Source organism: Salmo salar, unplaced genomic scaffold, assembly GCF_965601325.2.
Source record: "Salmo salar unplaced genomic scaffold, fSalSal1 ptg000519l, whole genome shotgun sequence".
Classification (NCBI taxonomy): Eukaryota; Metazoa; Chordata; class Actinopteri; order Salmoniformes; family Salmonidae; genus Salmo; species Salmo salar.
Window position 1 is genome coordinate 232,586 of NW_027675407.1, and position 14,856 is coordinate 247,441.

At 41.9% G+C, this 14,856-nt stretch overlaps 1 protein-coding gene across 1 annotated transcript; it reads left to right on the forward strand.

Moving 5' to 3' along the window:
- The first annotated feature begins 12,904 nt into the window (after window positions 1-12,904).
- On the forward strand, window positions 12,905-14,123 carry LOC145876230 (uncharacterized). The gene has a single exon (XM_082972018.1). The coding sequence runs from the start codon at window positions 12,905-12,907 to the stop codon at window positions 14,015-14,017; it is 1,113 nt and encodes a 370-aa protein (XP_082828144.1). The 3' UTR covers window positions 14,018-14,123.
- Window positions 14,124-14,856: the final 733 nt, after the last annotated feature.

Consider the following 14,856-nt stretch of genomic DNA (forward strand, 5'->3'; position numbering starts at 1 on the left):
TACACTTACCATGTTGGTGACGCACTTCAATCAAAATGTATCTGGCTGTTTTCTACAAATTGTCCTCTAACCAGGGATGTACACATTATTCCCAGATTCTGTGTGGTTTTTGAGCTGTTAGTTTTAACAGGACGTGCAACCTCATCTCCCTCCTCTCGCACAAATGATTTCAACATGATATCGATGAGTTATGACAAATAAGTGTTGTGTTCCTTTGTTTAGCGACCCCTAAATTTAAATGCATCACTCCAAAATGTAGCTGACTGTCTTCTGCAGGTTGTCCTCTAACCAGTGAGGTAAAATATATCTCCATTTCCATGTGTTTTTTGTTTTGTTGTGTTAGTTTCAAGAGCAGATTCAACCTGATTTCCCCCCAAATGGATATAAGATTTGTGTTTTGCGTTTAGCCAGTGCGTTGCTATGGATCTTTATTTATTTTGACTGCACGTTTTTCCGTATTGGAGATGAGTTTTGTTTGGGCTCGTTCCAAGGGGACAAGAGTTCTAGAAGCTAGTGAGTTTTAGGAAGACGAGAGTTCTAGAAGCTAGTGAGTTTTAGGAAGACGAGTGTTCTAGAAGCTAGTGAGTTTTAGGAAGACGAGAGTTCTAGAAGCTAGTGGGATTTAGGAAGACGAGAGTTCTAGAAGCTAGTGAGTTTTAGGAAGACGAGAGTTCTAGAAGCTAGTGGGATTTAGGAAGATGAGAGTTCTAGAAGCTAGTGAGTTTTAGGAAGACGAGAGTTCTAGAAGCTAGTGAGTTTTAGGATTCTATAGAAAGAAAAAGGAGAAATAACTAATCCTATTGTATATTATTATTTAGAAATACGTGTTTTTTTCTTGTTTTTAATTGTTGACAGCCAGTAGACACCATGTTTATATTGTAGAAGGGAATCATTTTAGTTGATTATAATGTGAAATGGAAGTTGTTTTCTGTTGGTGGTGAGCAAACTTTTCCAACAAAAATATAGGATATATTTGTTGTCTTAAGGTGTTATAGGCTTTGATTTTTCCATTTATGTTTTAAGGTTGGACTTTAGCACGTCTTGCTCGTTAGCCCGTCTAGCTCGTTAGCCCGTCTAGCTCCGTTAGCCCGTCTAGCTCGTTAGCACGTCTAGCTCGTTAGCCCGTCTAGCTCGTTAGCCCGTCTAGCTCGTTAGCCCGTCTAGCTCGTTAGCCCGTCTAGCTCGTTAGCACGTAGGACGCACTGATTGGTGTCACCTCGTTAGTCAGTATGTGTTACACCTGTGCTGGCTTGTCCATCTCGTTAGTGGGAAGGTGTTTCACCTGAGCTGGTCCAGGTTCTATTTAAGAGTGTCTGGCCCAGTGCTCCAGTTGTCTTGATACATGTGGAGAGTCAACACCTTTAGTTGCTCCACCTTTTTGGTTTGCTTCCTGTCTTTAAGTTTGGTGTGGGTTTGTCTTTTGTTTGCCTCTTCTTGGGCAGATTTAGTGGGTCTCATGGTGGGTGTCTTTTAGGTCCCAGTTGTTGTTACTAGTCAACTTCCAGTGGACACCCCCATAGTGTCTTTCAGAGCCCCTCCTAAAAACAAGTTCTATTTTGGGTTGGATATTGCATCATATTGTTATTTTAATCAATGGCATTTCCTTACAATGCTCATTAGTCTTTCAGTTGTTATTATTGTTTTTTATCCTCATATTTGTGTACTAAATATTTCTGATTATTTTCATAGTTTTTTCCTGTGAAGCCATTGTGTTGCATCCATGTCTGACATGTGCTGTATAAATAAAGCTTGATTTGATTTGAACATATTGTAAAACAAATGAACCCAATGACTGACCAATCAACAGACTCTTGGTCCCTCTTAGTATCCCCCTTGTCCCTTTCCCAATGTCATGAACTAGACCAGGTACTGTTACAGCTGCTCTCTCCTCCTCAATGTCATGAACTAGACCAGGTACTGTGTTACAGCTGCTCTCTCCTCCTCAATGTCATGAACTAGACCAGGTACTGTGTTACAGCTGCTCTCTCCTCCTCAATGTCATGAACTAGACCAGGTACTGTTACAGCTGCTCTCTCCTCCTCAATGTCATGAACTAGACCAGGTACTGTGTTACAGCTGCTCTCTCTCCTCAATGCCATGAACTAGACCAGGTACTATGTTACAGCTGCTCTCTCCTCCTCAATGTCATGAACTAGACCAGGTACTGTTACAGCTGCTCTCTCCTCCTCAATGTCATGAACTAGACCAGGTACTGTGTTACAGCTGCTCTCTCCTCCTCAATGTCATGAACTAGACCAGGTACTGTGTTACAGCTGCTCTCTCCTCCTCAATGTCATGAACTAGACCAGGTACTGTTACAGCTGCTCTCTCCTCCTCAATGTCATGAACTAGACCAGGTACTGTGTTACAGCTGCTCTCTCCTCCTCAATGTCATGAACTAGACCAGGTACTGTGTTACAGCTGCTCTCTCCTCCTCAACGTCATGAACTAGACCAGGTACTGTGTTACAGCTGCTCTCTCCTCCTCATCGTCATGAACTAGACCAGGTACTGTGTTACAGCTGCTCTCTCCTCCTCAATGTCATGAACTAGACCAGGTACTGTGTTACAGCTGCTCTCCTCCTCAATGTCATGAACTAGACCAGGTACTGTGTTACAGCTGCTCTCTCCTCCTCATCGTCATGAACTAGACCAGGTACTGTGTTACAGCTGCTCTCTCCTCCTCAATGTCATGAACTAGACCAGGTACTGTGTTACAGCTGCTCTCCTCCTCATCGTCATGAACTAGACCAGGTACTGTGTTACAGCTGCTCTCTCCTCCTCAATGTCATGAACTAGACCAGGTACTGTGTTACAGCTGCTCTCTCTCCTCAATGCCATGAACTAGACTAGGTACTGTGTTACAGCTGCTCTCTCCTCCTCAATGTCATGAACTAGACCAGGTACTGTGTTACAGCTGCTCTCCTCCTCAATGTCATGAACTAGACTAGGTACTGTGTTACAGCTGCTCTCTCCTCCTCAATGTCATGAACTAGACCAGGTACTGTGTTACAGCTGCTCTCCTCCTCAATGTCATGAACTAGACCAGGTACTGTGTTACAGCTGCTCTCTCTCCTCAATGTCATGAACTAGACCAGGTACCGTGTTACAGCTGCTCTCTCCTCCAAAGTGAAGGGGTCTGAATACTTAACGAATGCATTGTAAACCGCTGGCAGAGTTTTCTACCATTGGCAGTTTTGTACACAGTCATGTGATACGTGGTATAGAAAAGTCCAATCTTAGGAGAGTACATGGGAGGCACTATATCTGCAGGTGTCTATCTGGTCAAAACCACTGTTACAGGTGCCCCTCTACCCTCTGGTGGGATGGATCATGTCTACAGAGAAACCTAGATTCAAATACTTAGATTTGTGTGTATTGGGTCTATGTTGTGAAATTGTTAGATATTACTTGTTAGATATTACTGCACCGTCTGAGATAGAAACACAAGCATTTCACTACACCTGCAATAACATCTGCTAAACACGTGTATGTGACCAATAAAATGTGATTTTGATTTGAAATAAACGTCCTATTTATCAAAGGTGCTTTTGTCTGGGGTCAAAATGACTCCAAAGGATTTGAATTTGTTAAAAGTCCATATTGATACAGAAACACTAAACCATGATTTAGATTTATTAAGAACAAGTTGATTGACAAAGTCGTGAAAAATTGGAAGAATTGAATAAACTACATTTTGGCTATGATACAAGATATGCCTCTGGGGTAAAAATGATCCATGTCAGAAGTATGGTTCAATGCAAATATGTAGTGGGTGTAAAGTTTGTATTAAATTCTAACTCATTAAACACGAATCAATCAACACATGCTTCTCTTTGAACGACTTAATATAATATTAAACTTTTCGGAAATAAATGAAAAATAAACGTTTGGTTCCTCAACTGCGTTGCCCACTCCAGTCAGCAGATGGCGATGTGCGTCTTTTAGGTTCAGGCGATGCTGCCAGTGTGACGTATAATCTAGTGGACGGGACGCTCTTTCAACAACAACAGCTAGTCAGACACCTCGGTAGCTTTCTAGCAAACATAGCTACAACATTCACGCTCTTTACACTGGTTTGGTGTATATTAGTCGCTGTATATTAAACACACTTCTGTCGTATGTACTTGTTGGCCCATTTAATTATATATTTACGTTGTTTGTCAGCTAGCTGGTTTGCTAAGTTAGCTTAGAACTAGGCTAGTCGCTAATGCTAGCTAGCTAACATCTCCGACCATGAGTTCACTAAGCTACTCTCCTCCTGCTAAAGAAGAGGAGGTCTGCTGGACGGAGAAAGAAACTCTAGTGAAAGAGGAGGAGGAAGAGAAAGATGTTACAATACAAAAACAAGTAGAGGGTGAGGCTGTTACCGTGAAAGAAGAAGAGAAAGACGTTACAGTGAAAGAAGAGGAAGCCGCATTCAGAGTGAAAGAGGAGGAGGATGTTACAGTAAAAGAAGAGGCGGAAGAGAAAGAGGTGGATGTCGTTTTTGGAGTAAAAGAGGAGGAGCGGGAGATGACTGTCACATTGGAGGAAGAAGAGGAGGTTGGAGATCTGTTTAACACCAGTAAGTACCGTCTCTGCAGTCGTTGAACCAATATGCAGTAAAGGGGTTCTACACTTTAATGTTGTTCTGTAGGAATGGCTGAAGCTACACTGTAACGTGTAGAACATCAAGAGTGGACCATCAACAAAACGTTAACAATTGATCAAATGCATCCAATGACAATGCCTGAAATACTGTAGTCCTCAATATCTCCTATTAGATTAGCCCAAGATGTTCTCTTAAAGGGGCAATCAGCAGTTGTTACATCCATTTTGGGACTTATACATTAATGATATGTACCCATTGTTTCTTGAAGAAATCACTTATAAATGCCTCATGAGCTTAGTTCAACTGTCATACCCCATCAGAACCCAAAATATAAGCTTTTATTCACTCCAATGTTTGTCAGTAAATATAAACAAACACTGTATATCCTCAAAACATGGTTAAAACTATAATGTTGATATCATGGATGGTTACATTTCTCCAGCCCCATCCCTCAGCTTTTTACTGAAACGGGCAGGGAGTACGCTTTGTTATTGTTTCTACTGCTGATTGCTGCCCCCGTTACTCCTCAAGGTCCAAGGACTGTATGTTATTTTCAGAGGTAGACTGGCTCTGGTAGCTAAAATAGTCAACTATTCCATCTAAATGTGAATCGATTCTCAATTAAGATACATTTCTAGAAGCATAAATTGATGTACTTTCATATCAATTCAGAATAATTTCACACAATATTTAAATATCACATCAAAATAATTTCACATAATACTTTCCGGACTAGTCTCCCAGTCCCTGCTGCTGAAAAACATCCCCACAGCATGATGCTGCCACCACCATGCTTCACCATAAGGATAGTGCCAGGTTTCCTCTAGACGTGACTCTTGGCAGTCAGGCCAATGAGTTCAATCTTGGTTTCATCAAGCCAGAGACTCTTGTTTCTCATGGTCTTAGAGTCTTAACCTCTCTAGTGTAGGGGGCAGTATTTGCATGGCCGGATAAAAAAAACGTACCTGATTTAATCTGGTTATTACTACTGCCCAGAAACTAGAATATGCATATAATTGTTTGATTTGGATAGAAAACACCCTAAAGTTTCTAAAACTGTTTGAATGGTGTCTGTGAGTATAACACAACTCATATGGCAGGCAAAAACCTGAGAAGATTCCAAACAGGAAGTACCCTCTCTGACCATTCCTTGGACTTCTTGGCTCTGTTTATTGAACATTTAGGATCTTTGCTGTAACGTGACACTTCCTACGGCTCCCATAGGCTCTCGGAAGGTGGCAGAACATTGAATGATGACTTTGCAGGCCATGGCTGAAAAACACTAGCGCATTTGGATAGTGGTCGATCTGAGAACAATGAGACTGTGCACGAGCCGACACCATGTTTTTATTTTTTCGTCTTTAGGTGCCTTTTGTCAAACTCCAAGCAGGCTGTCATATGCTTTATACTGAGGAGTGGCTTCTGTCTGGCCACTGTACCATAAAGGTCTGATTGGTGGAGTGCTGCAGAGATGGTTGTCCTTCTGGAAGGTTCTCCCATCTCCACAGAGGAACTCTGGAGCTCTGTCAGAGTGACCATCAGGTTTTTGGTCACCTCCCTGACCAAGGCCCTTCTCCCCCAATTGCTCAGTTTGGCCGGGTGACCAGCTCTAGGAAGAGTATTCCATTTAAGAATGATGGAGGCCACTGTGTTCTTGGGGACCCATCCCCAGATCTGTGCCTCGACACAATCCTGTCTCGGAGCTCTACAGACAATTCCTTCGACCTCATGGCTTGGTTTTTGCTCTGACATGCACTGTCAACTCTGGGACCTTATATAGACAGGTGTGTGCCTTTCCAAATCATATCCAATCAATTGAATTTCCCACAGGTGGACTCCGAACAAGTTGTAGATACATCTCAAGGATGATTCATGGAAACAAGATGCAGCTGAAAGCAATTTTGAGTCTCATAGCAAAGGGTTTGAATACTTAAGTAAATAAGGTCTTTTGGTTTTTTACCTGTTTTCACTTTGTCATTATGGGCTATTGATGACACCCCTCTGAAATAAGAGCCTAACCATCAGAAAAAAACCTCTTCCTTAGCCTACTCCTCCCGCTGCTGCTTGCCTTCGTAAATTTTGATGTTATGCTCCTAACGTTTCTGGTGATGGTGATGCGTTGTGCAGACCTCACTACCCTCTGGAGAGCCTTTCGGTTATGGGCGGAGCAGCTGCCATACCAGGCGGTGATACAGCCCGACAGGATGCTCTCGATTGTGCATCTGTAAAAGTTTGTGAGTGTTTTTGGTGACAAGCCGACCATTACACTGGATAATCGCAGCTAGCTAGCTGCTACCTAGTGGCCCAGCCTCGAAGCTAGCCTTGAGCCAGGCCCATCTCCCGGCCTGCTCAGTGGACCCTATGATCACTCGGCTACACAGCTGATTCCTCCCAGACTCTTCACTAAGACGACTAGAAGCCAATACATCACCGGATTCCTGCCGTAAGCTCTGGAACTTTGCACCAGATTGGCTATAGTGGCTAACGCCCTTGTCCCGAAGCTAGCACCAGTTAGCCTCGAGCCAGGTGCTTCTCCCGGCTAGCAAACAAAATTACTCCAGCTACAATAGCTATTTTGCCACTTGGCCTGTACCCTTTGTCAACACGGAGCTCCACCGATCCATCACGACTGGTCTGCCGACGTAATTCCGTCCGATGTGCCCTCAACCGGCCTTTGCAGGACGTCGGTGACGCCCTTGTCCCGAAGTTAGCACCAGTTAGCCTCGAGCCAGGCGCATCTCCCGGCTAGCATAGTAACGACTACTTACCGGCTTCCCTGTTTCGTATATTCCCATCACTGGACCCTATGATCACTTGACTACATAGCTGATGCCTGCTGGACTGTTCATTAATCACGGTACTCCATTTTGTTTGTTTTGTTTATCTGTCGGCCCCAGCCTCGAACTCAGGCCCTGTGTGTAGTTAATCGACCCTCTCTGCCCATTCATCACCATTTTACCTGTTGTTGTTGTCTTAGCTGATTAACTGTTGTCTTACCCGTTGTTGTCTTAGCTAGCTCTCCCAATCAACACTTGTGATTGCTTTTTGCCTCTCTTTATGTCTCTCTAATGTCAATATGCCTTGTATACTGTTGTTTAGGGTAGTTATCATTGTTTTATTTTACTGCGGAGCCCCTCGTCCCACTCAACATGCCTCAGAGAGCTCTTTTGTCCCACCTCCCACACATGCGGTGACCTCTGTGGTGGTTAATTTCTTTACTATCAAATGAGGAGAGACAAACTTCACACAAGTTAGAGTTATACTTAAACTAAATCTTTAATAATAAGATCTTTACAATAGCAATGACTTATCAACGATTCACCATTTTCTAATGATCCGTTGAGAGTGGCAAAACAAAAGTACAAATATCTTTTATAGCCAAGATACACCCCTTTCAACCTACATGACGAACAACAGATACATAGAATGGTCACAAGGTTAACATTTGTATGAAAGATATCTATAATACATATAATACATAGCAGACAGCATCTGCTGTTTCAGCAGTTTTCATTGTAAAGACCAGTGTCTGGTCCTCCTACTCCAAACTGGAACCGTCTCTTCCTGGTACGGTATAGAATAGAACCATTAACTCATGTTCTCTGGAATGCTCTTTAGGTTTTATTACCCAAAGACATCGTAAATCTTCTGTCCGTGTTATCTCATAGAGGCCCATCCTCAGTAAAACACACACAATAGTTAACAAAATACTCTATTCTGTCAAATAAAACAACCATTATAATGCAATACAAGCATTATAACATAATCTTGCAATTTCCCTGACACCTCACCTAGCATAACTGGTGCCTCCAGAAATGCAACCTCTCTTATCGTCACTCAATGCCTAGGTTTACCTCCACTGTACTCGCACCCTACTATACCCGTCTGTACGTTATCCCTTGAATCTATCCTACCACGCCCAGAAATCTGCTCCTTTTATTCTCTGTTCAAAACGCACTAGATGACCAGTTCTGATAGCCTTTAGCCGTACCCTCATCCTACTTCTCTGTTCCTCGGGTGATGTAGAGGTTAACCCAGGCCCTGTGTGTCCCCAGGCGCTCTCATTTGTTGACTTCTGTAACCGTAAAAGCCTTGGTTTCATGCATGTTAACATCAGAAGCCTCCTCCCTAAGTTTGTTTTACTCACTGCTTTAGCACACTCCGCCAACCTTGATGTCCTTGCCGTGTCTGAATCCTGGCTTTGGAAGGCCACCAAAAATTCTGAAATTTCCATCCCCAACTACAACATTTTCCGTCAAGATAGAACTGCCAAAGGGGGAGGAATTGCAATCTACTGCAGAGATGGCCTGCAATGTTCTATCATACTTTCCAGGTCTAAGCCCAAACAGTTCGAGCTTCTAATTAAAAAAATGATTCTCTCCAGAAATAAGTCTCTCACTGTTGCCGCCTGTTACAGACCCCACTCAGCTCCCAGCTGTGTCCTGGACACCATATGTGAATTGATTGCCCCCCATCTATCTTCAGAGTTCATTCTGTTAGGTGACCTAAACTGGGATACCTGGTTGTTCTTTAAAAGTAATTTCCTCACCAGCTTAAATAAGCACGGCCCTTTCAAAAATGGTAAAACTAACAACAGATATAGCCCTTGGTTCACTCCAGACCTGACTGCCCTCGACCAGCACAAAAACATCCTGTTGCGTACTGCACTAGCATCGAATAGTCCCCGCGATATGCAACTTTTCAGAGAAGTCGGGAACCAATACACAGTCAGTTAGGAAAGCAAAAGCTAGCTTTTTCAAACAGAAATTTGCATCCTGTAGCTTTAACTCCAAAAATTTTGGGACACTGTAAAGTCCATGGAGAATAAGAGCACCTCATCCCAGCTGCCCACTGCACTGAGGCTAGGAAACACTGTCACCACCGATAAATCCACGATAATCGAGAATTTCAATAAGCATTTCTCTACGGCTGGCCATGCTTTCCTCCTGGCTACCCCAACCCCGGCCAACAGCTCCCCACCCCCCGAAGCTACTTGCCCAAGCCTCCCCAGCTTCTCCTTCACCCAAATCCAGATAGCAGATGTTCTGAAAGAGCTGCAAAACCTGGTCCCGTAAAAATCAGCTGAGATAGACAATCTGGACCCTCTCTTTCTAAAATGTTCCACTGCCATTGTGGCAACCCCTATTACTAGTCTGTTCAACCTCTCTTTCGTATCGTCCGAGATTCCTAAAGATTGTAACGCTTCCACGGTCATCCCCCTCTTCAAAGGGGGTGACACTCTAGACCCAAACTGTTACAGACCTATATCCATCCTGCCCTGCCTTTCTAAAGTCTTCAACATCCAAGTTAACAAACAGATCATTGACCATTTTGAATCTCACCGTACCTTCTCCGCTGTGCAATCCGGTTTCCGAGCTGGACACGGGTGCACCTCAGCCACACTCAAGGTACTAAACGATATCATAACCGCCATCGATAAAAGACAGTACTGTGCAGCCGTCTTCATCGACCTGGCCAAGGCTTTCGACTCTGTCAATCACTGTATTCTTATCGGCAGACTCAACAGCCTTGGTTTCTCAAATGACTGACTCGCCTGGTTCACCAACTACTTCTTAGATAGAGTTCAGTGTGTCAAATCAGAGGGCCTGTTGTCCAGACCTCTGGCAGTTTCTGTGGGGGTACCACAGGGTTCAATTCTCACACCGACTCTTTTCTCTGTATATACCAACGATGTTGCTCTTGCTGCGGGTGATTCCTTGATCCACCTCTACTCAGACGACACCATTCTGTATACATCTGGCCCTTCTTTGGACACTGTGTTAACCTCTTACATCTAGACGTTCCGCTAGCGGAACACCTGCTCCAATATCCAATGATAGGCGTGGCGCGAATTACAAATTCCTCAAAAATACAAAAACTTCAATTTTTCAAACATATGACTATTTTACACCATTTTAAAGACAAGACTCTCCTTTATCTAACCACACTGTCCGATTTCAAAAAGGCTTTACAGCGAAAGCAAAACATTAGATTATGTCAGCAGAGTACCCAGCCAGAAATAATCAGACACCCATTTTTCAAGCTAGCATATAAGGTCACAAAAAATAAAACCACAGCTAAATGCAGCACTAACCTTTGAAGATCTTCATCAGATGACACTCCTAGGACATTATGTTAAACAATACATGCATGTTTTGTTCAATCAAGTTCATATTTATATCAAAAACCAGCTTTTTACATTAGCATGTGACGTTCAGAACTAGCATTCCCACCGAAAACTTCCGGTGAATTTACTAAATTACTCACGATAAACGTTCACAAAAAACATAACAATTATTTTAAGAATTATATATACAGAACTCCTCTATGAACTCGCTATGTCCGATTTTAAAATAGCTTTTCGGTGAAAGCACATTTTGCAATATTCTAAGTTGATAGCCCGGCATCACAGGGCTAGCTATTTAGACACCCACCAAGTTTAGCCCTCACCAAAGTCAGATTTACTATAAGAAAAATGTTATTACCTTTGCTGTTCTTCGTCAGAATGCACTCCCAGGACTTCTACTTCAATAACAAATGTTGGTTTGGTTCAAAATAATCCATAGTTATATCCAAATAGCAGCGTTTTGTTTGTGCGTTCAAGACACTATCCAAGGGTGACGAAGGGTTACGCGCCCGACGCGTTTCGTGACAAAAAAAATGTAATATTCCATTACCGTACTTCGAAGCATGTCAACCGCTGTTTAAAATCAATTTTTATGCCATTTTTCTCGTAAAAAAGCGATAATATTCTGACCGGGAGTGGTTGTTTTCGTTCAAAGAGAGAGAAAGTAAACATGGAGTCGACTCGTGCATGCGCCTCAGTCTCATAGTATTCTGACCGACCACTATCCAAACGCGCTAATGTTTTTCAGCCATGGCCTGCAAAGCCACCATTCAGCTTTTTGCCGCCTTCTGAGAGCCCATGGGAGCCGTAGGAAGTGTCACGTAACAGCAGAGATCCCCTGTTTTGGATAGAGATGATCAAGAAGGCCAAGAAATGGTCAGACAGGGTACTTCCTGTACAGAATCTTCTCAGGTTTTGGCCTGCCAAATGAGTTCTGTTATACTCACAGACACCATTCAAACAGTTTTAGAAACTTTGGAGTGTTTTCTATCCAAAGCTAATAATTATATGCATATTCTAGTTTCTATAAATAAATAAAATCTTAACTTTATTGACAACACCCAAATGGATACTGTCATTAACGCAGTTCTTCAATAATTACACATAATTCTTAATGCTTTAGCAAACATTATATTAAACAGGACATTCAAATATCCTTACAATTTTTTATTTTTTTATTTATTTTTATTTCACCTTTATTTAACCAGGTAGGCAAGTTGAGAACAAGTTCTCATTTACAATTGCGACCTGGCCAAGATAAAGCAAAGCAGTTCGACAACATACAAAAACACAGAGTTACACTAGGAGTAAAACAACATACAATCAATGATACAGTACAAAAAAATAAGACTATATACAATGTGAGCAAATGATGTGAGATAAGGGAGGTAAAGGCAAAAAAGGCCATGGTGGCAAAGTAAATACAATATATCAAGTAAAACACTGGAATGGTAGATATGTTATTTGAAGAAAGTTCAAAGTTAAAATATAAATAATATGGTGCAAAGGAGCAAAATAAATAAATACAGTAGGGGAAGAGGTAGTAGTTTGGGCTAAATTATAGATGGGCTATGTACAGGTGCAGTGATCTGGGAGCTGCTCTGATAGCTGGTGCTTAAAGCTAGTGAGGGAGATAAGTGTTTCCAGTTTCAGAGATTTTTATAGTTCGTTCCAGTCATTGGCAGCAGAGAACTGGAAGGAGAGACGACCAAAGGAGGAGTTGGCTTTAGGGGTGACCAGAGAGATATACCTGCTTATAATCCAAGGTAGTGTGAAATGTACTCATAAGCAACCTAGAAATGGATGTTACTCCCCTGAGTCTCCCCCATTCACATTCAGAATACATTGTGAAAAACTAAAATCTTTGCTCACCATTTTTGCTCCAGGCAGATATAGTACATCCATAACTATCGGTTTCTTCATTAGCAGGGAGGAGTTTCTGCAATCAAATTGCCCTCGTGCTGCAATTTTAGCAAATACAGAAAGGGGCCTATATTGGAGACCAAAAGTCGCCTGGCACACTGCTTAGAGTTTCAACAACATGAATAACTTATTTCTAGCCTACAATCATCGATGTTACTACTAATGTGAAAACAAGACAAAATATGACTATTCTTGCTCAATTTAAGGCAAATATCAAATAATTTTAACATTCATTACAGATGTCAATTGTTGTCCAACATCATGGCTCCGCTGTTGGCATCACCTTTATATCATCTGTCTGACTTTGTTGTTCACACAGGGGAGATATGGGACTATCGTGGATCCTCTGGGGAGCCTCAACAACCTCATGATGCTGAAGAGGCAGAGAAGAGTCTCTCCAGATTAGAACACCTCAATAAACACCTGCAGACATCCACAGGGAAGAGAACTCACTGCTGCTCTGACTGTGGGAAGAGATTCACCTCATCAGGCATTAAAATTCATCAGAGAACACACACAGGAGAGAAATCTTATTGCTGTGGTGAATGTGGGAAGAGTTTTACTACATCTGGCCATCTGACTTCACACCAGAGAATACACACAGGAGAGAAACCTTATAGCTGTGGTCAATGTGGGAAGAGGTTTGCTGCATCTAGCAGTCTGACTCTACACCAGAGAACACACACAGGAGAGAAACCTTATAGCTGTGATCAATGTGGGAAGAGTTTTGCTCGATCTGGAGAGCTGACAGCTCACCAGAGAATACACACAGGAGAGAAATCTTATAGCTGTGATCAATGTGGGAAGAGTTTTGCTCGATCTGGAGAGCTAACAGCTCACCAGAGAATACACACAGGAGATAAACCTTATAGCTGTGGTCAATGTGGGAAGAATTTTGCTGCATCTAGAACTTTGACACTACACCAGAGAACACACACAGGAGAGAAATCTTATAGCTGTGATCAATGTGGGAAGAGTTTTTGTCGATCTGGAGTGCTGACAGTGCACCAGAGAAGACACACAGGAGAGAAATCTTATAGCTGTGATCAATGTGGGAAGAGTTTTACTACATCTTTCTATCTGACTTTACACCAGAGAATACACACAGGAGAGAAACCTTATAGCTGTAATCAATGTGGGAAGACTTTTACTCAGTCAACCAACCTGGTATCACATCAGAGAACACACACAGGAGAGAAACCTTATAGCTGTGGTGAATGTGGGAAGAGTTTTACTCAGTCAAACAGCCTGGTATCACATCAGAGAACACACACAGGAGAGAAATCTCATAGCTGTAATCAATGTGGGAAGAGATACTCTGATAAAAGATCTCTGATTAAACATCAGAAAATTCATGAAGGAGTTGTTTCATGATATCAATGAATTAATGTCACAATGTATAATGTTTAAACATTGTAGAAGGAGTATTTAAATGATGTCACAATGTAGAACCTAAACGTTTGTCCCCTGTTCTATTGATTTCAACATGATATGGATATTAGCCTCAGGGGGAAAATCCAGGCTCTGAAATGGAAGAGTTACTATTTATGAGATTTAACAAAAAGTGACTAACAAAAAAAGAGTTGTGTTACACTTACCACGTTGGTGACCCACTTGAATCAAAATCCATCACTTCAAAATGTAGCTAGCTGTTTTCTATAAATTGTCCTCTAACCAGGGATGTACACATTATTCCCAGATTCCGTGTGATTTTTGAGCTGTTAGTTTTAACAGGATGTGCAACCTCATCTCCCTCCTGTCGTACAAATGATTTCAACATGATATTGATGAGTGATGACAAATAAGTGTTGTGTTCCTTTGTTTAGTGACCCCTACATTTAAATGCATCACTCCAAAATGTAGCTGACTGTCTTCTTCAGGTTGTCCTCTAGTGAGGTAAAATACATCTCCATTTCCATATGTTTATTTTTTAGTTGTGTTAGTTTCAACAGCACGTACAACCTGATTTCCCCCCTAATCGATATTAGTGATTTATTGCTACTTGTCAAAACAACAGCGTTTTTGGTGCTTGTACAGTTTTATAAGGTGCTTGTTTTAAATAATACAAGTAATATGATTATTGTGACAGATGTTTGTGTATGTATTACATTTTATGTTTAGGTTTTCAATTTATCACAAACTGTTTCTGCATTTGTACTACTGATTTGGACACGTTTAAACTGTGACATTGGGGATATCTCACCTAGCAAAAT